The sequence below is a fragment of the Onychostoma macrolepis genome, chromosome 20 (assembly GCF_012432095.1).
Source record: "Onychostoma macrolepis isolate SWU-2019 chromosome 20, ASM1243209v1, whole genome shotgun sequence".
In the NCBI taxonomy this organism is placed as follows: Eukaryota; Metazoa; Chordata; class Actinopteri; order Cypriniformes; family Cyprinidae; genus Onychostoma; species Onychostoma macrolepis.
This window is the reverse complement of record NC_081174.1, coordinates 17,636,439-17,663,285: the sequence shown is the minus strand read 5'-3', so window position 1 is coordinate 17,663,285 and position 26,847 is coordinate 17,636,439. Positions and strand designations below refer to the sequence as shown.

General features: G+C 38.4%; 1 protein-coding gene across 4 annotated transcripts in view; it reads right to left on the bottom strand.

Moving 5' to 3' along the window:
- Positions 1–563: 563 nt before the first annotated feature.
- kif26aa (kinesin family member 26Aa) overlaps positions 564–26,847 on the bottom strand; it is a 91,734-nt gene continuing 65,450 nt past the window's right edge. For all 4 annotated transcript variants that reach the window (XM_058756779.1, XM_058756777.1, XM_058756778.1 and 1 more), the window contains 11 exons: positions 24,138–24,327; positions 18,937–19,128; positions 16,175–16,268; positions 15,135–15,397; positions 14,075–14,258; positions 12,839–12,998; positions 12,099–12,261; positions 8,235–11,268; positions 7,413–7,603; positions 4,557–4,707; positions 564–2,403 (listed from right to left, as the gene is read on the bottom strand). In XM_058756779.1, the coding sequence (XP_058612762.1) occupies positions 2,222–2,403; positions 4,557–4,707; positions 7,413–7,603; positions 8,235–11,268; positions 12,099–12,261; positions 12,839–12,998; positions 14,075–14,258; positions 15,135–15,397; positions 16,175–16,268; positions 18,937–19,128; positions 24,138–24,327 (4,804 nt within the window). In that variant the 3' untranslated portion in view covers positions 564–2,221. The remainder of the gene's footprint in view (positions 2,404–4,556; positions 4,708–7,412; positions 7,604–8,234; positions 11,269–12,098; positions 12,262–12,838; positions 12,999–14,074; positions 14,259–15,134; positions 15,398–16,174; positions 16,269–18,936; positions 19,129–24,137; positions 24,328–26,847) is intronic.

Here is a 26,847-nt window from a genome sequence, read left to right as displayed (position 1 = left end):
GCTCCTGTTCCTGTGTTTAGCCCACGGAGGGCCTGGAGCCCGCAAGTTCCCCCAAGAAATCTTCTGGGGGGGGATCTGCGTTCTGATTCGGTTCTAGTACATACCGGTACTACATACATAGGTACAGGTGCCATATTGGTACCGGCTTTCGGTACCCAACACTAGTGGCCGGGCCGAGGGGAACAAGGCCACGGCCACGAAGACCACCTGCCATGGCCTCCAGAGCTCCTTGCTCCGCCCTTGGCCTCCTGAGTTCCCTGATCCGCCATGGTGCCCTGAACTGTCTGTTTCGACCTGGAGGCCCATCCTGTAAGCCTGTCCGTGTCTGTCCTGAGGAGTGTCGAGATTGCCCAAATTTTGGCTCTTTAAGATTTTTTTTTTTTTTGAAAGAAGCCTCTTTCCCTAACTTTTCTTTTTTAATATATTTAAAATAGTTTAAAAAAGGTGAATTTTCAGCAGCAATTACTCCAGTCTTCATTGTCACATGATACTTCAGAAATTATTCTAATAAGCTGATTTGGTGGACAAGCAACATTTCTTATTATAAATAAGAATATAAAACGCAGATAATGTTACTTTTTAAAGTGTTATCATTTGTTAGAAGAATTATGGAATTCATTCAGTTGTACTCTCTGCTTTGCAGATATTTATGTACAAAATATTTTTGTCGTTTGTACTCTGACCTTTATAAGAGAAGAAATCTTAATGTTCTTTTATGTAGAAAAATGAAATAGCCACACAGAATTATAAAGAGGAAACATTCTTTTTATTCATAACTTTGTTAATGCAAACTTAGGAGTCTATACATGGTTTTTAAAAAGGATAAAAAACTGTACAATATAAAGCAGGAACACTGATAACGTTATAGACATTGAAAAAGTCTAAATGCTTGGCAAATCTGCTAAACTTAAATTATTAGTAGAAATCACAGACTAACATACAAAACAAAGAGGAAAAAATTAAATAAATTTTACGAAGAACAAATAGAAAATATCATGCAGCAACTTGGAGAAAAAAGCCTGAGTCTTTTTTTCTCTGTTTAAATAAAGAATCATTCAACAACAAAAACAAAAACAAAAACAAAGAAAGAATTTTAAGATGTAAAAAAATAGCCACATTTTCTACTTCAAACCCTTGCAAATCCCAATAATCTCTTCTATTTGTTTCTTTATGAGAAACAGCAGTCACACTTCTCTCCAGAGACACTTTAAGGATTAACATGACAAACAAAAATCATCAAACATTAGAGGCTGAAGATAAATCACGGGACACAGTGAGGAGAAGGTCCTGTGCTGTGATATTGTCAACAGATGATAGCCGTTTGTATATCTGAACATATTCATTTTCAGTGTAGAAAGGCATAATCTTTTGAAGTTCAGGTAGATAGAGTGAATTTGTTTACCACGTTACAAGAAACCAGCTTAATGCTGGATGTTGCATGATCAGAGAAGAACACACACATGCATACGTTACAGTATGACGCATACAGCACACACTGAAATTCATAAGTACAAACTCACTTCGGTTTGATGTCCTGAGAAGTGTTTGAGACAAGCTCTAATTTCTGATTTGCCACCAGCTGCACCAATCAGGTAAAGTAGTTGATCTGTATCAGAGAGCCAATCATTATGCAGAGCGACTGTCACTAAATGAGACAGATGACAGTGCCACTGCTTCAGCATCTTTATCCAATCAACTGGCACCACATCTGTCAGGGGCAAGCACGTTTATGCATTATGCTGAAGAAAAAAGTCGAAGAGTTCTAATTGTGGTCATTTAGATATTAGAAAAGGCAATAGTATGGGGAGTTTTTTCTTAACTTTTTATTGTGTTTAATACTTGAAACTATATTTCACACACTTTAGCACTTATAAATACACTATACACTGCATTGCAATGCAAAATACTTTGTTTTTCAAAGTGTACTTGGGAAAGTTGGTCTCAATACTAGCACCAATCATAAAACAAAGATAGTTCTTGGGATTTTTTTTCTTTTTTTTTTTTTTTTGGTTTAAGGCACTTCCTGGTAAAGTTTAACAAAGATCTCAGGACACGGTCTTGCTCTTACTCTATTCAGTCTCTTTGTTTCTCAGCATTTCAGGGAGTTTCTAACCATGCTTATTCAATATCTTGTTGAAGGACAGTCTCAATTCCAAAAACAAAAAACATTCTTGCCGTAACTCACAGCTAGCTTGCAAACAACGTCCTGCTTTGTTCTCTCCTAGACCTCCATCTCCTGTTGTCCACTCTGTCCTGGGATCGTGGGCACAGCGATATCGAAGCAGGTTTCCATCATCACACGAGACTTGCATAGGTTGACACAAAACTCCAGGTCTCCTGTGGCCTGAGCCAGAGCCTCCAGGTAGTCCTGCGACTCCTGGTCCAGATCAGGGTCCACATCAACTAATGGAAAAAAGAGTGAAAAATATAAACAAAAGTATTATTTTAAAACTTAGGGATGTCAATTTACCATTTATTTTGACATTTAAATATATTTACATTTAAAAATGTTTTCAATAAATTACAGGGCATGGTAGGCCAATTTAACATTCTAATATTGTACAAAATTCTTTAAATAAATAAATACATTTTCAACAATATGAACATAAAATGAATAATACTGTATACTGACTAAATTTATTTTTTGCAATGGTTATTCAGTGAGTTACTTGTCCACCACAATAACCTAATGTTTAAATTATCTTTATTTGGTGACATTTCTCAGTAAATAATCATTTGTGTGGTAAATTTGTTTTTAATTTTAATCTGAATAATTAATTTGAATACAGTCCTAATTAAAAGATGTAAAAATATAAAAGTCAAGCAATCTCTAAAAATAAATACACACATAGAAGCCACATTATTGTACTACATAATAAAGATGTGTCTATAGGTGCTGTGCAATGCATTCCTACTGACACACCTAGATTGATAGTTTTATCATTCAAGACATAAACAAAAATCTTTGCATGTGATGGTTGGTTGGTGTGGGAGATGGGCTTGTAGAAACATCCTCATTTTACTAGGCTCTGAAGAGGGGCTGATTTATACAGCATGACAGCCCCAATCACAGCTTTACCCAAGACAGCAGTCACACATGAATGGTAAACATCACCTGGCCAGTGGGCAGGTAGTGATTGCAGAAGAGAAAAATAATACCTTATTGATTCAAGAACACACGCAGACACACATATTCACTCCCTCTCTCCATGCGCCTGCCATTATCTCTACATTATTCCTTTACATCCTGAGATTTTTGTCCCACATACTGTTTACAAAAGTGTTTCTTCTAACAAAGTGGAGACAGATACGTTGCGATATCAAGGTTGCTGTATTAGTGCTTTGTAATAGTTGTAATTCAAAAACAGAATAAAACAGACATACAGAATCAGCAGAGGTTTCTTTGCTGCTGGCAATGTTCTTTTTCATTCTCAGTAGAGTAAACAGTACTAATAACATGATTCAGCTTCATTTTCTCCAAGTCATTTTCTTGCCCTGTTTGATGCTGAAAGTCTTTACAAATGTATTTGAGAAAATCCTGAGTAAACTGAGTCTAAGATCCTGGTGATTGTTATGAAGTCTGTGTCCAGAGTTAGTTCTTACAGTTTAAGCATTGAAGGCAGCAACAGTGAAATAGAATCACAATTACACAAGCTCAACAAATTGTTTCCCAGTTTACATTTATGGAGAATATTCTAGAAAGCCAATGTCATCCATTATTGTAATACATTGTCTCAGGCACCAATTCAAAGTAGCCAATGCTCAAGATGCTCAATGCACCATTACCTCAGCATTTTCTTGTAAATCCTCTGGCACTAAGTTCAAACACTTAAATTAAAGTCATAAAGGGAGCTATTAGTCTACATCACATTACTGGGAAACTTATGCTGTGTAAGATGCATGGTAAAATTAATCATTCCTGACCTTGATGCATGGTAGAGTGTCACAGTAAAAATGCCAACAGAAAGTCCTTTTGGCTAAAAGCTTGTGAAATTTGTAGCAAGTATACCACACCACTAAGTTCAACCAAACAAAAGTGTGAATAATATTTTTGTGTAATACTCAGAAATATTCAGTGTCACATATTAGAGGTTTTCAAATTGAGGTCAAAGGGGCCACAAGGGGACGAGCGGGAAATTAGCATCAGCGAGGCAAGTTAACTTGTCAACTTAAGATTTGAAATATGCTTGACACAAATTTTCAGCTTTTTAAAGTCAGAAATCACGAGATTAATCACATTTAATTTGTTCTATTGACAGTCCTAGTTTTTAAACAATAAATAGATGGGAAAAAAGACACTGTATGAACTTAATACAAAGTAATATTCTTCAGATAATTTTTTAAGAATTACTTTGGATTTAGTGCAGTAACAATAAAATTGCAGGATTTAATTTTGAATACAATCATGAGTAGATGGGTCATACAATAAAATATATGTTTGCTGTAATACTTTAAAAAGGGTGTCTTTCATAAAGGGAAGGTCATCATTTGATATTCATTAAAATAGAAAAAGTTTGAAAACCCATGACATTAGACAATAATACTTGGGAACTTACATTCTCCCATCCATTTGCTGGGGTCCAGCATGAGACGAGTCTTGGCGTCCTCTAGCTCCTTTTTCAGCTTCTCGTGCTTGGCTCTTAACTCCCTGATCTGCTGCTGCCTCTTCTCCAGCATCCTAAGGCGGGCGTTAAAGTACTGCAAACCCTGCAAGTGTGGAACAGCAGTGTGAGTTGCTTACAGTCAACCACAAACCTCCCAAACCTCTTGCACCTATTCCAAGCACCTGCTAGACTATGTGTGGCCGTCCTCAAGGCCGATTTAAAGTGCAGTGGCTTAAGCCGAATTGATTCAATGTTCGCTAACCTGTACAGAGGATTTAGGTCCTCAGCCCTGTGGTCAGATTAATTAGGGCCAAGCTAGAAATAAAATTAGCATCCAGGTTAAACACCCGCTGGTCTTCTAGAGGCACGTTTGCTTAAGGGATTAAAAAGAAAGATCATGTTCAAGAGGTTGAATTACAGTATAGATTAACCTCCTCCTATCATGTGTATTGTGTCACTACCAGGTGGCCATTAGAAAGTAAATTAAAATGCAAAATAACAATTTCTTTTTCTGCAGATATCTCAGGTTTGTCAACTACAGATGTATAAAAACTCATTCAGGCTTTTATGGTATGCCCACTGCAAACGAATTTAATTTCACAAAACATAAACTTAGCAGTTATACAACTTCCTACTCAAATACATACAGATTCACATAAAACAAAAGGGTGAACAGCCTAATTCTTCATGAGCAAACTGCCAGACTCTAATATGCGAGCTGAGATCATTTTTTTCTTAATTGAAAATAAATCAGAGCGTCATTCGACTGAGTTAATGTCTTTTCCTCTCGTCTTCTCCACACAATTGCCTGTGTGATCAGGGTTAGAAACTCACAGAGAAACGGTTAATGACCCATAGACGCGCTGTGTGGAGTGGGCTATAAAGACCGATCAGGCGGGCCACAGATTGTGGAGCCACACCTCATTCATCACAGGCACCCCTCCCCAATGCTCTCTCTCCTTCTATCTCTCTCTCACCATCACGTCCTCTCCCTGGAAAGACCTTAGCTAAGCTCACTTCTTTCTGTCCTACAACACCAGTCATCCCTATCTAACTAAAGCTATCAGTCCAATATAAAATCAATTAGCCAACATAAGTAATTGTCACAGAGATAAGCTTCATTCCTGACAACTGCACTTGTCACGGGATGTGAGAGAAACATCAGAATCTCATGCTACAGTATGATGCTATTAGGTTTAGCATAAATGAAAAACTGATGCTACTCCATGCTGGGATTGTGCCACATGCTGAACACTAAAGTAAAGAGGATTGAAAATCAATTGTGGGATTGTTTTACGAAGAATAAAAATAAACAAAATAAAGTCACATATAGAGCCTGGGAATGTGTCGTCACAGCGGCAATGCATTCTGGGAATTTAGGTCACGGGAGCTACAGCGGAGACTGAGTGGTAGTGAATGTAGACTTTTTATATTATTTAATGTTTATATTATTCTACTTAAGATTGCGTTGCAGTGGTTAAGGCTTACTGTATCATCACGGCCGGTGTGAAAAACGTGCTTTCTCTGCGTTATAATGCCGAAAAACCAGAGGTTTTACCTGCAGACATTGATGATAAAGGCTATGGCAATTGATCATTCCAACGCGATCTAAGTTGAATCATAAACATTAAATATGTCTACATTCACTACGGAACTCAGATGAAAATTAAACCGAAACTCGTATGGTAAACATCTAAAATAAAATGTGGCTTTATAATTCATCTCTGTAGATTTAATATATTATAGATATAGTGATTTGCATTAAACTGTAAGCCCTCACACCACTAATAGAAGGAAATCATATACGGAAATGTTATTTGCGGCAGCTCGTTAATACCCGGCCACTTTTTTGTACGGATTAAGTTTCCTTCATTTATTTGATCGCTCGCATCGTTGTTCGGCATCGCTAGTAGGAGTCTTCAACTTGGTTCGGTCAAGTCAATGTATTTATTTGCATAGCATCCACAATACACATCGTTTCAAAGCAGCTTCAAGTTCTGTTACCTCTATAAGGGCTTAACTCTTAACACTGAGCAGTTTTACCGGGCAATATGACGATATAACAATGATCCACTGTTTGAGATCTAGCTGTAGTGTATTCTCCCCTTACAAAATTAGCCATGGTTTAGCTACTCTAACCATAGTTTATCCATGGTATTTAATAATATTGTGGTTATAGGAATGGTAATACATACACCAAAATCACGGTCGCTACACGTTTACTATAGTAAAACCATGGTCAATTGTCGTAAGTGTTTTAGCAGTTAGCATATATCAGTAATGTAGTGAAGGAGACTGATTAGTAATGAATATTTGCAGCCTCTCAGACAAACAACAGAGCGATTTTTTTTTTTTATTTAAAGAGATTTACATATTAGTCCGTTTTATTCTAAGCGTATGTAAGATGTTTTTCAAAAAATATGAATGTAAAACGGTCGGCTTTTTCTGTGGTGATTTGCATTTGTTTACGCTGTGTGCTCCTGAGCGTGACCTAAAACATGGCGGAATCCGACGCGGCGTGATGTAGGTTCCCAAGCTCTATAGGGGAAATACCTTTACTCCACTTCTACTAGCCTGTTAGCCTCATGCTAACACTTTTTTTTTAATCAAATACCAATTTTTAACCAATTTATTAACCTTTATTTTATTTATTTTTAACCAATGATTTAGCATTTCTTGACAAATAAACTACTTAAACACTACTTGAACTTTTATATACACTTCGTAAATGAACCAGAATGAGATTGAATTCAGCGATTAGCATAAAAACAGCATATAATGCACTTGTCAGGCATACTGTCTTCTTACCTCTGTCAACCCTTCTTTGCGTCTCTGAAGGCGTTCCACGTCATCAATTTCGTACACTTTGATCTCAAAGGGCTCCTTCATAGCACCCCCCAGTGGAGGTAGATCGACCCACTGGCCTGCTGCACCAACCTTCCTGCCCAGAGAAGAGGTGTCTGGCAGAGGAGCAGGAATCAGACGGCGTCGCTGCAGGCCTGGAGGGGTCACACAGGGTAATGCTCTTCATGTGGGCCGGAGATGAACAGCAGAGTTTGTTGGCATGCTTTTAAATATGTATGAGGCTTGCAAGAGGTTACAGGATTTAAAGCAAAAAATTATTTTTGGGTAAATGCAGATTACAGAATAGGGTGAGTGCATATTAAACACCAAATGTGCCTAATAACCTTGGGTTCAAAAATTTAAATGGACTAAATAGACTGACTGGCTGGACAGGATGCTTTACTAATATTTATTGTCCCGGTGGAATCTTAGGTAAAAGCCATGGCACACTGTGCAACATCAATGGTCTTTTATGTCAGACTGTATGAAACATCCTAGTGGAGATTTTGGCCCCATTTGTCTCCAATTATTGCTCGTAGGGGCAGTTATACTAGAAGACTGTGATGTAAACCTTGGCTAAGATACTTGTGTAAAACCATTTTTAGGATGGAAATAATAAGCAATATTTGTGGTCCTCATTATCATAGTCTAGATACATTACAACGCGTATTACAACAACCTTCACTATACTACCTATTTTCCATTGTAACATTTGAAAGCCATCTAATAAATCTTGAATTGATCACCAGTAAATAATGCCCTGAGTGGTTTCCCAGTAAAACTCACCATTAGATCTCTTTTTGGGAGATTTTGAGGCCTTTGTTCGACTGGACGTGGACACTCCACTCTCACTCATGGAATCATGGGCAGAAGATGCACTGCCTGTGGTTTCACTGTCCCTGATCATGCTCTCATAGCCACTGCTGCCACCACTGTGATAAAAAAGCGCAGTGCGCCCCATGGCAGGAGGCAGTTCACCACTAAGTACACTGCTGTTGTCACTACCGTGGCCACTACTATAGCGCTGAGGACGGCGAGGGGCTGTGATCTTGCTGTAAGGGGAAGGCAAAGGAGCAGCCAGTGGTGTCTCACTGGAAGTTCTGGCATCATTGTTGCCATCTGCTTGGTCAGAGCCCCTGAGGTGTTTCTTGGAGCTACCAACTGCTAATTCACTGACCCGACTGTTGGCTGCACGAATCGCCTGCTTTGTGCCCATAATAGTGCCCTTTCCTTGTTTAGTATTGGAGCTTGTGACAGAGCGAGTTGGGGGCTTTCCAGTTGGAGGTAGACTGGTGTTCCGAGCAGCTGAGACGGCAAGGAACTTGGTGGAGGAGCTAAGAGACTTTGAACCAGTACTCAACAAGGTCTTCCCTTTGTTGCCATTCCCAACAATGGATCTAGGAGTTATACTGGCTTTTATCTGTCCAAGCTTACAAATTCCACTAGTAGATGGAGAAGTAGCGTTTGGTGTAGATATTGAACAGGGTGTCCCAGGTTTTGTCACCATTTTAGCAGATTTGCCAGTGCTACTGATACTGACATTACTGTTTTCCCTTGATGTTATTGGTTTGGAACCCACTGAGGCTAAACTGTCACACCTTTCAAGCGACATAAGACTACCAAAATGCCTTCCATTGTCTCCTTTTGCACTATGTGATCTGAGACTAGAAGCTGTCTTCAGGCTGGATGACTTAAAGCTAAAGGATTCCCCTCTAACTCGAACATCAAAGTCCTCCTCAGAAACCGATACTTTAGAGGAAGATAATCTTGTTCCATCATTACCTACAGACTTTAAGGCACTAGGAGACAACAAAATGCGTGTTCTCTGGTCGAGGCTTGACTTTCGGACAGGTGGAGCAGGGGGTGACATGCTTCCGGACTTAGGGAGCATACTACCCTTTTGTCCATTAGCTCTCTTTCCTAAGGATGAGAATTTCAGGCTACCAGTTGTTTGCGAGGCATCATTACCCCATTTCATCTCAGAGGAGCTATGGGGCACTGAGACCATGCCGAGAGTGGTGGCTCCTCTCCTGAGCTGAGGCATCTTGCTCAGGTCCCCTTTCTTAACACTCGACTTCTCACAACCATCCACAACCCTTTGAGATGTGGACGACACATGCATTTTAGGAGGGCGAGGTACACTGTTGCTATTCCCGCTTGTCTTTCTAGACGGAATCCCACTCGTGCCATTTTTCGGTGGTTTGCTAACAGAGCTAAACTCAGAATTCCTGGCCGAGTGTAGCCCACTACTAGTGTGGGTCCATTGTTCATCTATTCTGCTACCTTGGCGTTGTAGCTCATGGCTGTAGCTACTGCTAGAAGATGCAGTTTGGGTGCTCTTTCTAGGGAGCGTAGAAATGTATGAGATCTGGGCAGACTGTGAGGTCATGAGTCTATTAGATCTTATCGACTTTGGACCACCAAGGGATGCTTTGGTACTGTCATGAGATAGAGGGCACTTAGATATGGACAATTTGTCAATGGTTGCAGAATCATAGTCTTGTTCTGAAAAGCAAATTCCACTGTCACCCAGTGGACTATTTGTTCTTTGTTTGGAGAAAGACTCCAGGTCTTTGTGTAAACCACCAGGTAAATCCATCATGGAGCTGCTGACTGGTCCCTTGCGCACTGCCTTTGATGTCTCATTACTACTTGGGGTACAAATATTTGTCTTGCAAGACCAGGAGCCGACTGAAGAGTGTGCAGTTGCATGCCCAGCTGTAAATTCCTCCTGTGACTTGGAAGTAGCACCTTGGTTCAGCTGGGACCTGTTCATCTGGCATGTGTACGCATCAAACTCATCGTTGATGCTGCTGATAATGCTAACAGGCCGTGAGTGAGATGCTAGGGCCTGCAAAGAGCAGTCTGTGTTGAAGTTAATGATGCTGGATGGTCTCCCATTGTCTGGAACCAGACCAGCAGGTAGCTCTTCGACCACCGTAAACACCAGCTCATCCTCTCCATTGAGCTCCACAGGCTGCTGCAATGTAACTGTAGTCCTTAAAACATCCCTATCAAGGCACCTGTTTCTCAGAGTAGCACGTAGATGGCTCACTTCCATAGGACTTCTACTGAGGTGATGGGATCTGTCAGTAATTGGGGAGTCATTGGGTTCTCCCTGCCTAAGGGCTTGCTGGCTCATACCTACTGGAGGTGTCCGTGTGGCCAAGCCACACTCACTATTCAAAACTGAGGTCTTTGAGATGTTCTGCAAGGATGAAGAGGCAGTGGGTTTTTGTATAGGTCCTCTACTAAAGACTTTCTCTCTAACAACAGGCTCTGAATCTTGTCTTAAAGTCGTGTTAATTTCAGATGTGGCCCCATGTTGCATGTGCGCAGGCTTTTGAATAGAAGACTTGGCAGTACTGGTTGATACTGAAGTCCCTTCTGACACTTTTTCCACTCCACTTTTGAAGGCTGTCTGTTGGCCTTTTCCTTCACTGGTGAAAACAGATGTGCTCTCACTGCCATCAATGCACTCAAGCCGTTCCTGTAACTCTGCAAAAGTGTTGCATTTGAGGTGGTCCCCATCAGATTTAGGTCCCTCTTTTACACGCTTCTTGTTCAGGGAGGGAATAATAGGAACAAATGCAGGTGGGCCTTCATTGTCGCTGAGTTCACGATCAGAGATAGGGGTCCCACCAGGCCCCACATAGATCACTGTATCACATGAGTGTTCACTGCTGGAGGAGTAATCTGGGTCACTGGATAACACTGCAGGGTGGTCTGGGTCAAGAGCCACAGTCCGAGGGTAGAAGGGTCTCCGTCTGATGTGTCCCTCTTCACAGGAGCTCTCCCCTCCAGAGGAACTTGATGCATACTGAACAAAATAACATACCACACTGACTTCAATATATCTTTGCAGACAGCTCTAACAGCACGCAATAAATTCAGAGAGACACCCCTTCATGAAACAGCATGTCAATATCAACAAAGGTGAAAAGTGCATACCAAAGGAGAAGCTAAAATAGTTGTCAATACTATGCATACGTTAGACAGTAAGTATTTTTTAGGTCTATAAAATATTAATATATTCTGTCAAAACAGCTTAATTAAGGTGAAAATTGCCTCTGTGATGGGAAAGGTTACATGCTGTTCTTCCTCTGGAACAAATGCATTGATTACATTTGTTGATTACATGACATAGGTCACTGAGAAATTTAGCAGTTAAATTATCACTGTAACATTTGTTTCTCTGACAATGCACGAATCATTATTTAAATTGTGAATGATTCTGATGAATAAAAGCCAAAATGTAATTTAGGAAAATGACAGTCCTGACCTATTGTAGAATGTATAAAGACAAGAAGAAAATGTAGACAAAATACTGATAAAAATAAATACTTTTAGCAAATACCATGCTGTCATTGAACCAAAGTCAAAATAAATTATTTACAAAAAATAGATTGAAAATAATCTGGAAAATATTATTGTTCATTCAAATAATTTATAATAAAATATAGTTACTAAGCATTTTCACAATAAATATTGGTCCAAAACTTCTTTTGTTCTTTTTAATTTTTTTACTTTTAGAACGGTTTAGTGCAGTACTTACTGCCTTATATGGTTATCTCAGTTATTTTTTAAAGAACCATAAATACATAAGCATACACAATTCAAATGATCAATACATCAGTCTGAATCACAAACCTTGGATTTCTTCTTTCTCATGCGGTGAATACGGGAGGCAAGCTGCACAGTGGTGAGAGATTCGGCATAATTGGCTGGCGAGTCAGAGATGTGGGCGATCATGGTGGTTCTACAGTTGATGTTGCCCAGCGATTCCCTCAGCAACATGGTAAGCTTGCTGTCTCTGAATTATACATCAAAAAAATATTCTCGTTAGCCAAAAAGGAAGCTAGGCTTTACAACGTTCTGCCTTTTTCCCTCTAACATCATTGAGAGGTTGTTTTAAAATTGAGGATTATGAATCGTTCTTGAATAAAAAGAATCAAAAGAAAATGATGCTCACTTTCTGGTGACCTGATTTGGAATGTTTTTATTTTTTCTCTGTTGTGGAGGATGCTATTTTCTGAAGCCACATTTAAAAGAAAAAGATTAATTTTCTCTGCTCACGTCACTGTATTTACTATCCCACCTTCCAGTGAGTATTTCTTAATTTCCTTTCAGCATAAATCTGCTACTCCCTGACCCATATTCCTATCAATAAGCCTACATCCCACATCAAGTCCAATTCACCCTGGCTGCCTTCTCTCCCTGCAAAGCTGGCTAATTGGCTTCATTGATCTGAGGAGGGTGAGAATGAATACCTTGCAGATGCAGATCAGGAGGACTCAAAGTGTGCTCAGAGACACATTACCACCATTAACAGAGATCTATCATCTCCCACTATTGGTTTATATTGATTAATTGAACCACACAACACATACCTGTATGGCACATGCTTGGCTCCATTGGCCAAGGCTAGGATGACATTTCCAAGGGCACCCAATGACAGACACTGGCCTCTCCCTCCGTCTCGCGTTTGACTCAAATCAGACTCACAACTGCCCAAGTCCAGAAGATGCAGACGGCTACGACTCCCAGACACTGCAAAGTTATACACAGCCTGTTAAAACAGAAATTTACTCCCAGTGTTGAAGACTCTTTGGGCTTAAAATCCCATTTAAACACAATCTATGAATGGCTTAGTTGCTCTGTACATTAAGCTGAGATAGAAGAATGTATTTTATCATCAAAAAGGCCACAGGTACCACACATCACAGTGTTGCTGGGTACCTTATGAGACAGCAGTTAGATATAGGATCTCTGCAAGGTAAGTGGAGATTCAATATCCTTGGTAGTCCATCAAACAGCAAGCAATAAAAGTAAGTACAGCTAGTTAGATTACAGTACCATGTAGGTCACTAGAGTAAAATTCATTCAGTATCATTACAGAAGATGCATTTATTTCACACTGAGATGGAGGCCATTAACCTCACGTCGGCAGGATTTACAAAGCCAGCACTCAGAACCAAAACCCTCTGTGGAGCGGGAATGCAAACGAGCTTCTCATTTCATGCTGGGTTCTATAAACATCTCTGCAGAAGAGACTCCAGCCTCATTACATATTAAAATCTATTCTGGCTAGTGTCAATGGCCAGAACCCAACCTGCATTGCAGCGACGGGAGCGCAATACTAATGATCATTCTAATGTTGACATGCTGACTTGACAGGATGGCTACGCCCAGTAATGAAAATGTGCTAACCGTTCTTGTTAGCATTCTCGTACAGCCGTTATCAGCGGGACTAAATTGAGGTAACTGATACTCTCTGAGAACATGGAGAGCATGATAATGGAAAAGTCAGGTATCAGACGCCCTCAGTAACAGTCTTCTCAAAATACTAATGATGCATGAAGATATATGATATGAATTCTCAGACAGTTATAAGGTGGTATAACTTAATTTTTGAGGTGGAGGTAGATAGCCTTTGAAGTTGTTTTATTTTAAGCCCTGGAAGTTAAGGTATGGCTGATCAAAATATTATTTTAGCATTTCTTCTCAACATTGAAAGTAAACTATTATGCTCTTAAAAGATAAACAGCCATATATTAAAAATCTTATATCATAAATATCACATTTCATTCCTAAATAAATGTGAAAATGAGCACAGTAAGCCATACTTCCTGCTTTGGTGCTCTTCTCCATACGGTACTGGGAAATGTGTAGGGTGAAGAGTATGTGAGAATTCCTGCGGTCCTCTTCCTTACAGTCAGATCTGCTGGTGCTGCGTGCTGCCAGAGCTGCATCCAGGAAGAATGCCGCCCTCTCTGCAGAGTACGCCCGCAACTCGCTCTGGTTTTGCAGCTGGACACATTTTAAAGTGAGAGTGAGGCACAGAGATAAAGAAAGAGAAGGGAGACAGAAGCAATTTGATGATGATTAATTAGATTAAAGAATATTTTCATTTTGACAGTAGTCAAAGAGTGGTGACTTGCAATTACTGTATACTACCATATGTTTGAGGTCAGTATGATTCTTTTTATGAAATAAATAAATTCTTTATTTGGCAAAGATCCATTGAATTAATCAAAAGTGACAGTAAAGACATTTAGGGCGCAAGTTAGAGCGTAATTCCATAAAAGCGCCGATGGGAGAGGAAAATTCCACTGCTTTAAGACTAGCTTTTTTTGGGCGTTAAATAATGGCGCAAATACTAGTAATTTGATGAGCGCAAACGTTAGTAAATCGCGTGATTTATTTTAATACTCACATAAATTTGCGTCTGAAATGGAAACTCCTACAAATGTATATTCAATAAGATGAATAAATTGCATGCATTTATTTACAAATATGTTAAAAATTACATCTACATTTATTTATTTTAAAATATATTAAAATAAAAAACTGTTATATTGTAATCATTTATAAACAGTTAAATTGTAATAATATTTCGCAATATTACTATTTTTTTACTGTATTTTTGATTACATAAATGCAGCCATAATGAGCATAAGATACTTTTGAACATCAGTGTGTATATAAAAAAAGACATAGTGTGCCACCTAATTATGTTACATTTAACATTTTCTAAATTGTTATCTAAAAACCTAATTTATCTATTTAATCTATTCCCAGGGAGTCAAACCCATAACCTTGGCATTGCTAGCACCATGCTCTATTATTTGAGTTACAGGAACACTATGTAGACCTATACATACATAAAAACAAACTCTAATGTACCTGTGATCCACAGACCGGATCCTCTCGCAGGGAAATTCCTGCACCCTGACTGTCCTGGGAAGTCCCTGTGGAAAAGTCAGCCAACAGGTCTCGCAGCACCTCCTCCCTGCCACAGATTTCCACAGCAGACACGCGGATGGAGAATCGTGTGCCAGCTTTCTCTTTCCTTTCCTCGATGAGCTTGAAGAGCCAAGAGATAGCACAGGGTGCCACACCCAAGCTCTGTGTAGAGCTGTCCCTGCCGATCATGGTGTAGCTTTTGCCTGTGAAGTAAAAAAAAAAAAAAAAAAACTGGCTATTGCTAATGAGGGATGTAACCAAACATTCAAAAGATGTTGGACGACCGGAGATAAAATGTATATTATTTACTCAACGTGAGGAAGACAATACTATATTATGTTTTAATTGTCCTTACCTGATTAAAGTGAAAAATGACAGAAAATAAGTTTGCATAGACATGGACAATAGACATGATAAAAATTATACTGTTAACTGATTAACTTAGCTTGACTTAACTACATAATGATATAAGAGTGGGTCTATAATAGGATTTGTGTTAATAATAGTACTGTCTATGTAAAACGCCCCTAAGCTAATAAAATTAACCCACAAGGATGTTAGTCATGAGAGAATATACCACGCTAAAGCAGAGCAAATGAGCAGCCAAGCTAACTGTGGGGGATTGAAGCAGCTCGATGGGAGGCACACAGTCTCTCACAGTGAGGGGCTGATCAACAAGAGAGTAGGAGAGAAAGAAACTGAGCGCTTTTCAAACACAAAGTGTAAAACGAGGGCACTTTGTGTTCAACAAACTGCTATTACTGCTCAAACACATATGCCCTCCCCGCATTTTCCCTGCCTCCTTGTTAGGAAATTTCCAATGCAGCCAAAACTGTGTATTTTGTGGCGATTTTCCTTTCGCCTCATGTGACTGAAGGCTACTCCATCAAAAAATGCACTTGTGACAGAGAGAGGTGGGTTATCATAACAATAAAGTTAATAACTATCAAATATGGGCTACTAGGTTGATGCTTACTAACCGAGGTTGGCTTGACCAAAACAGAAGATGCAGCCATCTGCCCCGTTGACCACAGACTGGATAACCTCTGCCACTGTCCCTGAGCACACCTCCGCCTGAGGACACAAACCCAGATTTAAACACCAACTCAAACTGTTTTACAGTTTTTCTCAGTTGCTTTGGTGCATTTCTCAGATCAGAAATGAAATTCTCAAATCTACTTGTGCAACATCCATATCATCTAGTCACTTGTGCACATCATAAAAGCAGTTCCTCATTCTTTTGAACAAATTGTGATTGCTTTGGTACATTCATGCAACTGATTATGTACATTTGTCTGCGGTTCCCTACATTTTCAAAAATGCAAAATGGTTGATCTGGTTGTCATAAACTGTCAAGCATATTTTCTGCACATTTCTATTAGACTTTTTGTAAATTTGCCATGAATTGTCCAAGTGAATCTTGACTTTCACTAATGAGGAGAATATAGATCAACCAGTTATAAACCAGTTCTCTGAAATAGCTCAAAGGTGCATCTCATGAATCTTCAATTGGAAAGCATATAGAGACAGAGGACAACACAAGAGTTACAAATTCTGACGATGGATGAATATCCAGAAAACGATCAGGGTCAACAGCCGAGAGCAAGAAGAGGAGTAAAGATGCATGGTTGAAGGATACATACACTGTAAAAAGTGAAAGTTGACTTAACTTAAAAAAATTGAGGAAACCCGTTGCCTTAAAATTATTAAGTACATAATAATTAAAAAAAAATAATAATAATTGTCAAGTTAAGTGAACTTGACAATTCAATTAACTTATTTTAAGGCAACGGGTTTCCTCAATTTTTTTAAGTTAAGTCAACTTATCACTTTTTACAGTGTAGGCAAAACAGAGGAAGAGGCAGAAGAGGCCAAGGACATAGGCACATATCAGATGAAATAAGGGCCACTGTTGTGGACTATGTTGTCAGTCATAGCCTTACAATTGCTGAAGGGTGTAGCTAAATATTGGAAGATCAACCATATCCTCAATTATTAAAACATTTTGAAACGGTCTCTTTCAATCAATATCCCACATACAGTAATGTGTAAATTTGTACATTTGAAAGGATATATGGCATACATAAGAAGCGCAGCCTTCTGTATTTCAATACAGAAACTACTAGAAACAGAGTGCACTGTTATACTGACAACATGACTAAGCATTTTGACTATCTTGTTTGTGAACAATTACACAAGGACTTTTCATTCTGATTGCACTGATATGTTCATTGACATAAATACTTACTTTTGAGAGATGAACTAAAGATTTTGAATAAGTTACAGGCTTTTGCAGGAAATCCATTGAGGGGTGCTGTTTGTATGAATTTGTTTTGAGAAATGCATATACTTCTTTGCAAATATTAAGGATGATTTGAGAAATGCACCGAAGCGACTGAGAAAAACTGTATTAGTTGTACATACAGTATTTATATTCAGACAGATAGATTGACAAACCTACGAATGACAGACAAAATGATAGAACAGTAGATTGATAGATTCGTATAATGACAGACTTGCAGAAGGATAGACAAGACATCAGACAAACAGATGGACAGACAGATACATAGTTAAAACAGTAGACAGACAGAAAGAATGATGGACAGACTGGATGACAGACAAAACATCAGACAGACAGACAGAACCAAATACAAACGTGAGACAGAAAGAATGACAGAACGATAGATAGAATGATAGACAGGCAGGCAGACAGACAGACATAGAACAACAGACAATGCGACAAACAGATCAGACAGAAACAGACTGATAGACAGAGCAACAAACAAACAGATAGCTAGAATAACAAACAGACAGAAAGACAGACAGTCAGAGATAGAATGGTAAACAGACAGAGCGACAGACAGATAGATAGTTAGACAGATAGACAGACAGATAGATAGTCAGATTGATAGTTAGACAGACAGACAGACAGACAGACAGACAGACAGACAGATAGATAGATAGATAGACAAATTGATAGACAGACAGACAGACAGACAGACAGACAGACAGACAGACAGACAGACAGACAGACAGACAGACAGACAGACAGATAGATAGATAGATAGATAGATAGATAGATAGATAGATAGATAGATAGATAGATAGATAGATAGATAGATAGATAGATAGATAGATAGATTGTTAGATCCTTGCAAACTTGATCCTTGTTCATCCTTGCAAACTTCCCAAAGAGGTGCAGAATACAGTAAGGACACAGATGAAGATTTCAAACCCTGGAATTATGTGTGTGTGTTTTGCAGCTTGAGGAAAGCTTTGACAGTGTTGTTGTAAGAACCACCTCTGATGTGTGCTCGCTCAAAGCCTCTTTTGTTCCGAACAATGTGGGGTAGTCATTGATCATCAGACCTGATGTTTCTAGGACAGGAAACCCAAAGACTCCAAACTCCCAAAGAGTTCAGGAGGAAGCAGAGAAAAGAGCTATGTTATCTTTTCCTCTGAGATCCCTTCAGGCGCTGTGGGCTCGGAACGATAACCCCAACTCACCAACCCAAACCTTTTATCTACCTCGTAAACCAAGCGAAACTGAATATCTCCCTTATGCATTGCTTTGATCTCAGCATGGATGTCCTGCCTGTTTGACATCAATTCTGTGAAGATTTTGTTCAAAATAAAATTATACAGACAGGAAATAGAGGATATCTCCTTGCTATAACTTGTAAAATGCTTGCTTTTATTACGCTGATTGCCAAAAATTGAAGCATTTATATCATTACTGTACCTGTGAAGCATCTTGGGTAAAGACAGCATCAAAGGTAAACATCTTTGGGGCGGTGGCAGAGGTGGAGCGTGCACAGGTGGGCGGCTCACAAAAGGTCAGCTGTTTCTTATGGGCATCTACCTTGAGAAAGGACATGGATTCTGAGGTGTCTCGTGATCCTTTGGCAGGGCATATCCTCACCATTACTTTCACCTGCAAAGCACACAATTATATTCATATAATAATTATTTTCCAACATAATTTTATTTGTGACAAGTTCTTTTTGATTTTGCGGCTGAATTCAAAGCATACGGCTGTAATTGCACCCTCCCACCCACTAATTCACACAATTATTGAGTGGTTTGAGAATAATGTCTTTCAGTTTCCTGGCCAAGAACTCCCCTCATACTGGCAAATTTGAAAGCATGTAATCATCAGAAGCCCTTCTGCTCCCACACAGGGGACATCCTGCTGTAAAGTGTGGCTGGATTCAGAAAACAGACCTACCATGCTCTGACTAGACACTTTATAGACACTTAATATTAACAAATTTATGAAATATATCACGTTTTCCATGAAAATTTTAGTAGTAGTAGCACAACTATTATCAATATTAATGATAATAAGAAAGGTTTCTTGAGCGCCAAATCAGCTTATTAGAATGATTTCTGAAAGATGTAAGATGTTTTCCTGAAGACTGGAGATTTGCTGAAAATTCAGATTTGCCATCACAGGAATAAATTACATTTTAAAATATATTATAATAGATTAAAATATATTAACATTATGTACTTAACACAAAACATGGATGCAACATCTATTCCCTTTTTATAGTCATAAACATGAATGATAGCAAAGTGAAATATGACCGAGGCAGAATAGTTCATTATTACACCTACTCAATGAAGCAATAATGTACTCAACTGTCTGTGTTTAACACCTTATTTTATAGCTCTGCCACTAGGGACACTTTCAGCAACAAACAGCCCCCGAAGTTTACAGTCCTCCACTGAGATAAAGAATTCAATTTGCAGAGAATAAGGATCTTTGTTGCCCGATTAGGCTCACTGTGTTCTTTTTCATACTGACATGTTCAGCATTATACGTATTATATTTTCAGAAATAATACAAGGAAAATGTTTTTTAAAAATGCTAAGAAGTCAAGGTAATTCAAATTCAAAATGATGGAAAGTATAACACCAGTAGACTATTATCAATAAATGTTGTGTAGAAACACTGAACAGCAGCTTTCAGCCTGTCACCATGATGCAAACACGAAATATCAGACATACAGTAGTAGTTCTTTTACAGGTTTTTCATTCGATCTATCCATTGTTTTTTCTATGTAAACATGGAAAAAAAAGCAGCGCTCAAGTTAAAAGAAATTCATTCCCATCTTGCATTTTTTCCTATTCCACTGCCCACGTCAGTTAAACATGTGCGCCGACATGCAGTTGGATCGTTCTTTTCTCTTCACTGTTATCATTGGCATGTTGTCGAAGTGTCTAATTCTAATGTCTGGTAAAATTTATTTTCAAAATCGTGATTCTTTGATTTATAAAAAATGTAATCGTGGCAAATCATTAAATTCGAATTAATCGATAAAATCGGAAAAATTGCCCAGCCCTAGTGGAAGCCAATCTGATAGGTTGTGGAATGTGCCACTTTATGATGTACTAGTGTGGTTAAACGCCGCCTCCGCAGAAGATCAACACCTGCTTCTACATCAATGCCTGCTTAGCCCCACCCACCAATTCACGCACGTCATAGGTAAATGACAAGAGCAGTAAACGCAGCTCTACGCAGAAACCAAATGTTAAACTTTATTTGATGAACTTGGTGCCAGACTGTGTCAGTAAGCATTTGGTCCTTTGTTTACTTCATTTTACTGTGGATTCGTTTACAAACAAGTCACAATGTGTTTTCAGAAAGACTGAAACTAAAAGACAATGCTGTGCCGACTATATTGGATCTCATGTCACACGACAAGTGTGATTAACTGTTTTCATTACGTGAGCACTATTGCTTTTTCTGTTATTACAGATCGTTTGATATGTACTATTTATGCGTTTTAACCTAAAACACAGCAGCATCCATCTATGAAAATAGGCTGTCAAACATAAACAAACAAAAAAAACTGTTAGCCAATCATAGCAGTGGGCGTTTACTTCCGAGTCTACAATCTGTCACGCCTATTCAAACAGAGCGTCTTGATGAGGGGGTCAAAACAGGAGAGAAAATAGCCCATTACTTATAATTATACAATATATAATATTACTTATATTATGTTTTTTGATGTAAAAATCTTGATAACATTATAAGTGGCCCTAAATAAAACAAAAAACAAAGGCAGTTCATGACCCCTTAGTACCCTAGGCAAGATAAAACAAAACTAAATATAAAAACACTTTTTTACAACATAGAGGTTGACATGGTAGTCCAGAAATTTTAATTTAGCAAGCTTGGGGATAATGATCCAATGATAAAATGAAATAAAATGAATTATTTATTTTTTATTTTTTTTTAAACCCAACACAATTGCAACTAAATCTGATAGCAAGTGATCACCCTGTATTGAAAAACAATGGCTTATTATGGTAGAAATTCCTTTGGTGTTTTATTTACTATGAGTTTTAAGCATTTATCAATTATACAATTTTTTTGTTGTTTTTTTGTTGCCGTTGTTGTTGTTGTTAACTTGCAATAAAAAAAGCAAATCAAGCAATTCCCTTGAATGCAAAAGCACGAGTGATATGTCAATCAGTCTTTTCCACACAAATGTACTTCCATTACCCTCACTGCATTAGCGCTACCTTCCCACAATCACCTGTTCCTCTCTACCTGCTTCCTTCTAAGCACTTTGACATTTCCTTCTTCCACAAATAAAAAAAAAAATGAGAGTGTTCATACCCATTTCCTTTACAAGTGTCTCAAAATCAGCAGGCAACATACTTCAACTCAGTGGGGCTTACTAGCAATCACTTCACTGTCTGTTTCTTGATAAAAACTAATTAAAAGCTTGCAGCTGCCTGCCTTTGGTGTGACTTAAGAAAACTTTTAATGCCTATTGTGCACTTTTTCTAATGCTGTGTTTGCACAGTGCATCAACACAATCAGGTGCACAATTAAGGGAAGGAAAATGCTTTATTCACGTAGCCCTCCAACTGCAATGGATATGAGGATGATGCAATAAGCTGACTCCTCCAGAGGTGTCTGCATGCATTTTAAGAAGTAACTCAGGTGACCTCACCGTTCTTAATGAGCGAATCATCTCCCTGCAGACATGACACCATATAAACCTGCACCACCTGCTGGTGTTTATGAGTCAGCAGTCTATTATAGTATCTTATGCTAAGAACACACATTATCTTCTTACTTTCCCACAGAGAAGTCATCCTAAAGCAGACTCTAATGGGTCCAATCTCTTTGAATTTATTTAGAGTGCATCACCTGTGCTGGAGGAGGGTCATACGTGGGTCAGTGCAATCTTCCATGGCTTTTAGACCTCCAGGGGGTGTTAAGGAAAGGAATGAGTTTGTTACCCAAAATAGCGGCAACATGCTGAGATGCTCATGATGCTCTAGAGAGTCCCATGAAAGAGTATATATGGAACTGTCAGTTACATGACAAGATGTAGCAGTATATGTACAGATGTTCCAGAGAAGACAGTGAAAGGGCATGACCTCAGCTCATTCTGGTTAGTAGGTTAATATTAAGCAGATGCTCTTTATACAAAGTGACTCAAAGTACACTAATTGCAGAAACAGTCCCCCTGGAGTGACCTGGGATTAAGTGCTTTGCCTAATGGATACCAACATGCTTTAGCATGACAGTGATCGTCCAGTCACTGAGAATTATTGCATTTTTATAGGCAAAGCACGTTATGTTCAGAGTACTGCCTTTAAGAACACATTAGGATGATCTATGAATGCACAATACTGTATATTGGCACCATGAATATTATTGGCCATTATCAGACTGTTTTTTTAGATTCAGATAACCTTTGCAGTATGCTAATTAAGTTAATCTTTCAAAAACACTAATTTAAAACACTTTTTAAAGAAATCTTCAGCAAATCTAATTTTTCATTCTGTACATTATAAATGTGGGTACAATAAAGTTTGTTATGCATAAAATTCACTTGCAGCATTTAAAACATTTGATTTTAGGTTTTTAGTGTTTTATCTTTTATGAATTTAAATAAACATGTATAGAATTTTAATATCTGTCAGTTAATATGAAAACAATTATCAGCTAACCAGTGTTGGATAACATTTTAATATCATGCATCCCTAAGGGAGATGTTTTATTAGTTTAGTTAAATTTAACCTACTTTACTGTAATTTTCACAAAAAGATGACTTTTTAATACTGAACTCCAGCATTGATACTAAACAAATAGCATGGAGAAACAGGGCTGTCAGTTTGCTTATTTTATCCCTGTTATCTTAAAACGGGCTTATCTTACATTGCTACAGGTTCAGACAATAGTTATTCCTTTGCCTCACAATCCCAAATAGCAAACAATGACATCTGATCTGTCCATTGTTTCTTATTTACTTTATTTAGGAAATCCTCAGACACAATGTTCCAGATCACCAAAAGTAATGCTCACAGCAGATTTGGTGTTCAAATAATCCACGGACAAGACACAAATATGGATGGCTCTTGAGTCGTTGGGATATCATTAGCATTTGTGCACTCAGACTGTCCAGCACTAATAAACAGCTCTATTCTGAGAGAGAAATATGTCTTTCATTCAAATGCCCCCTGATGTCATTCTCTGACCCTTCTGTTTTCATACATTGCTTTTCCCACTCCCACGGCCTGTCAGTCACTTACAACAAGGAATGCTGTCTGGCATTCCGAAGGAGCTTCTTGGAATTTCAACAGCCTGGGAATCAGGACAACTGGGCCAACCCATGCTGTCACACACAGTCTGCTTTGATGGTAACCCGAGAACTAGCCAAATCGATAAACCCACGGGGCATTCTTAAGCAGAGGGCAACCAGGGGTTTATGCATGATGTCATTTTATTAATAAAGAAGAAAAAAATCTCTACAATTTTGAAATGCTGTATAAGCGGTCAACATTGTTTCAAGATGACCTATTATTCATTGTCAGATAACAATAATTTTTTGCACAACCTTCAATATTTTACAAACCATTAGCATCCAAAAATCTCAAAAACTGGTATAAGAGACAAAAAAACTTTTAGTTTACCTTTCCCATCCCAGGACTGTCCTTAACCTTTGACCCTGCCCTGAGGAGGCATGGGGGCACAGGCGGGGGTGAGAGCTGCAGGGCAGCGCTGAAGCCATCAGTGTAGAAGAACGGCTCTTCTGGGTCAGGTGGGGAGGGTGGAAGCGGCTGAGGCTTCTTCCGTTTGGAGAGGTTCAGCTTCTGGGCAGCCCTAGGAAAGAGCAGCAAACAAAAAGTTAAGTCAAGGAGTCATGTCCAGGAGGTTCTTCCTGCATTAGACCTGCATTGCGATACTTCTCCATATCTGTCATCCAAAGATTTGAGATGAACACAGTTTGAATGGATGAGTAACAGTTTCCATGTCCATGACAATCCAGCAGCAAAGAACATGATTACAGACACAAGAAAACTACATGAGGTGACTCAAAAAATTAAAGGCTGCATTTATTTGATCAAAAATACAGTAAAAATGTTGTGAAATATTATTACAGTTTAATGTAACTGTTATGTATTATAATATATTTCAAATGTAATTTTTCCATTACTCCAGTCTTCAGTGTCACATGATCCTTCCAAAATTATTTCAATGGACTGATTTGGTGCAAAAAAAAAAAAAAAAAAAAACCTTATTAATATCACAGGTGAAAACAGTTTTGCTGCTTGTTATTTTATACATTGATACAATTTTTTGATGAGAAAAACAATTTATTTTAAACTTAAATCTTTTGTAATTATATAAAAATATTTTACTGTCACTTTTGATTCAGTTAAAGCAAACAAAAACAAATATTTCTGACCCCAAACTTGTGAACAGTAGTGTAAATATTAAATAATATTATTAAATATAAATTAAAATAAATGTAAAAATATGTCAAATTAAATGATAAAGTGGGGTACATAAAGCCTCACAGACAGAGAGAACCATGATATAAAGAAAAGTTTAAAAAAAGACAAAAGTATTTATTTTAGCCACAAAACAAGTACAGGCATAAGATTGCTGGCAATGGGTAGTTAAATCTGAAAAACCTTCTTTTTATGGTGCAATCAGAAACGACTGAAAATGGTTCATAAAGACACAATGTCTTCATTATTCTAGAAATGCCAAATGTTTTATTTTTTTTGGTTTTGGTTAGGCTGAAGTAATTATAATTAGCTACACAGTCAAAAGTATGTGGAGACTCCAATTAAGTCAAATCTTCACCCAACGGCAGTGCCTGACCTCACTTATGCTCCTGTTAAAACCTGCATTCATGTTCCAACATCTAGTCGAGAGCATTCCCAGAGGAGCAGAACCTTAAGAAAGGACAAGATTCCTATTAATGAAAATGTGAATATTGCTGTGGTGTTTGGTTGTCCACATGCTTTTGGCCATACATGTCTTTTAATATTAAAAAGATGCAAGATACCTAAAGATGTGTGTGTTTTCTAGCAGACGTTTGTGTCTTTATGCCTGTTAGCATGAGGTTGAAGGGCTCGAGGAGAAAAGCCTGAGCTCATTAAATGCCTCACTCTTCCTCACATCCTTTCTCTCTCTCCCTCCAACTCCTTCAGCACAGCCTCTTCAGGGGTGAAAAATCACAGAGAACACTGTGTAATTACAGTCTCCATGAAGGACACAAGAGGAGGCCCCCACAGGAAATGTGCATGCGCCATGCATTAAAAGGTGCGATGGGATGTGTGTGCAAACACACACGGATTAAAGAAAGAAATTAGCACTTAGCATTATCTCTACGTGCATGTTTAAATGGGGGACAAAGCACAATTTACTGACATTAAATATATCTAAGTTGATATATTTTTTGCATTATTTCATTATTTACTAAAATATTATATATTTATTATATATTATTATATATTTAAATAAAAAAATGTAAAAATGTATAAGTAAATAAATGTTAACTGCAGGGCATTTTGTTTACTCACCAAGCTAATTTTTATTCTCATTTGGCACTTGTCAAGTGTTAATTTTGGACTCTGGGTGTGAATGAGGGAGAGCGACTAGGAGTGAAGATGAAGAGCTTGTAATAGGGCGCATAAGAGGTTGCAAAAAATACTTGAGTGAGAGGAGGAGGGTTTTATTAATGTTAAACCCACCTATGGAGACAAAGCCTCTTCTTTGCCTCCTCCTCCACACACCTCACCTATTCACACACACATACAGCGCCTCCTCTAACATAAAGAGGAGACCCACACCCACATGTAGGGCAGAGAGCCGCATTCATCGCGTCTGGCTGCACGACAAATGCTTTACAAGCTCTTTATGAAGCACGACACAGTAACACACACACAAAAGATTGAGATATCAGACTGGAGCGAACAGAGGTGAGTGACCAGAGTGGGTGAAAAGCAGCATGGTAGAGTGAGCTCCGATACGCTAGGCTGGGCTTTATCCAGATGCACCCACCTGTTAAATCTCCCTTCCCTGCCCTGCAGTGAACAGTCTCCCTCTGGATTTGCTGTTGCTGCTACTAGCTTTACTGCAAGTGAGGTTTTAGGGTTGCAACTGAGAGCAAACCATGCAACTGTGGTTACTAAAGCACTTTTACAACATTAATTAGCTTTTGAACAATGGAGCAGAATGTTAGAGAGAGAGAGAGTTCCATTATGTTACTCACCCTCATGTCATTCCAAACCTGTATGAATTTATTTATTTTAAACAAAAACTGATGGACAAAAATATCTCAAGTGTTGTTTTGGCAACACAGTGGAAATCAACTGATGGACAAAAAAA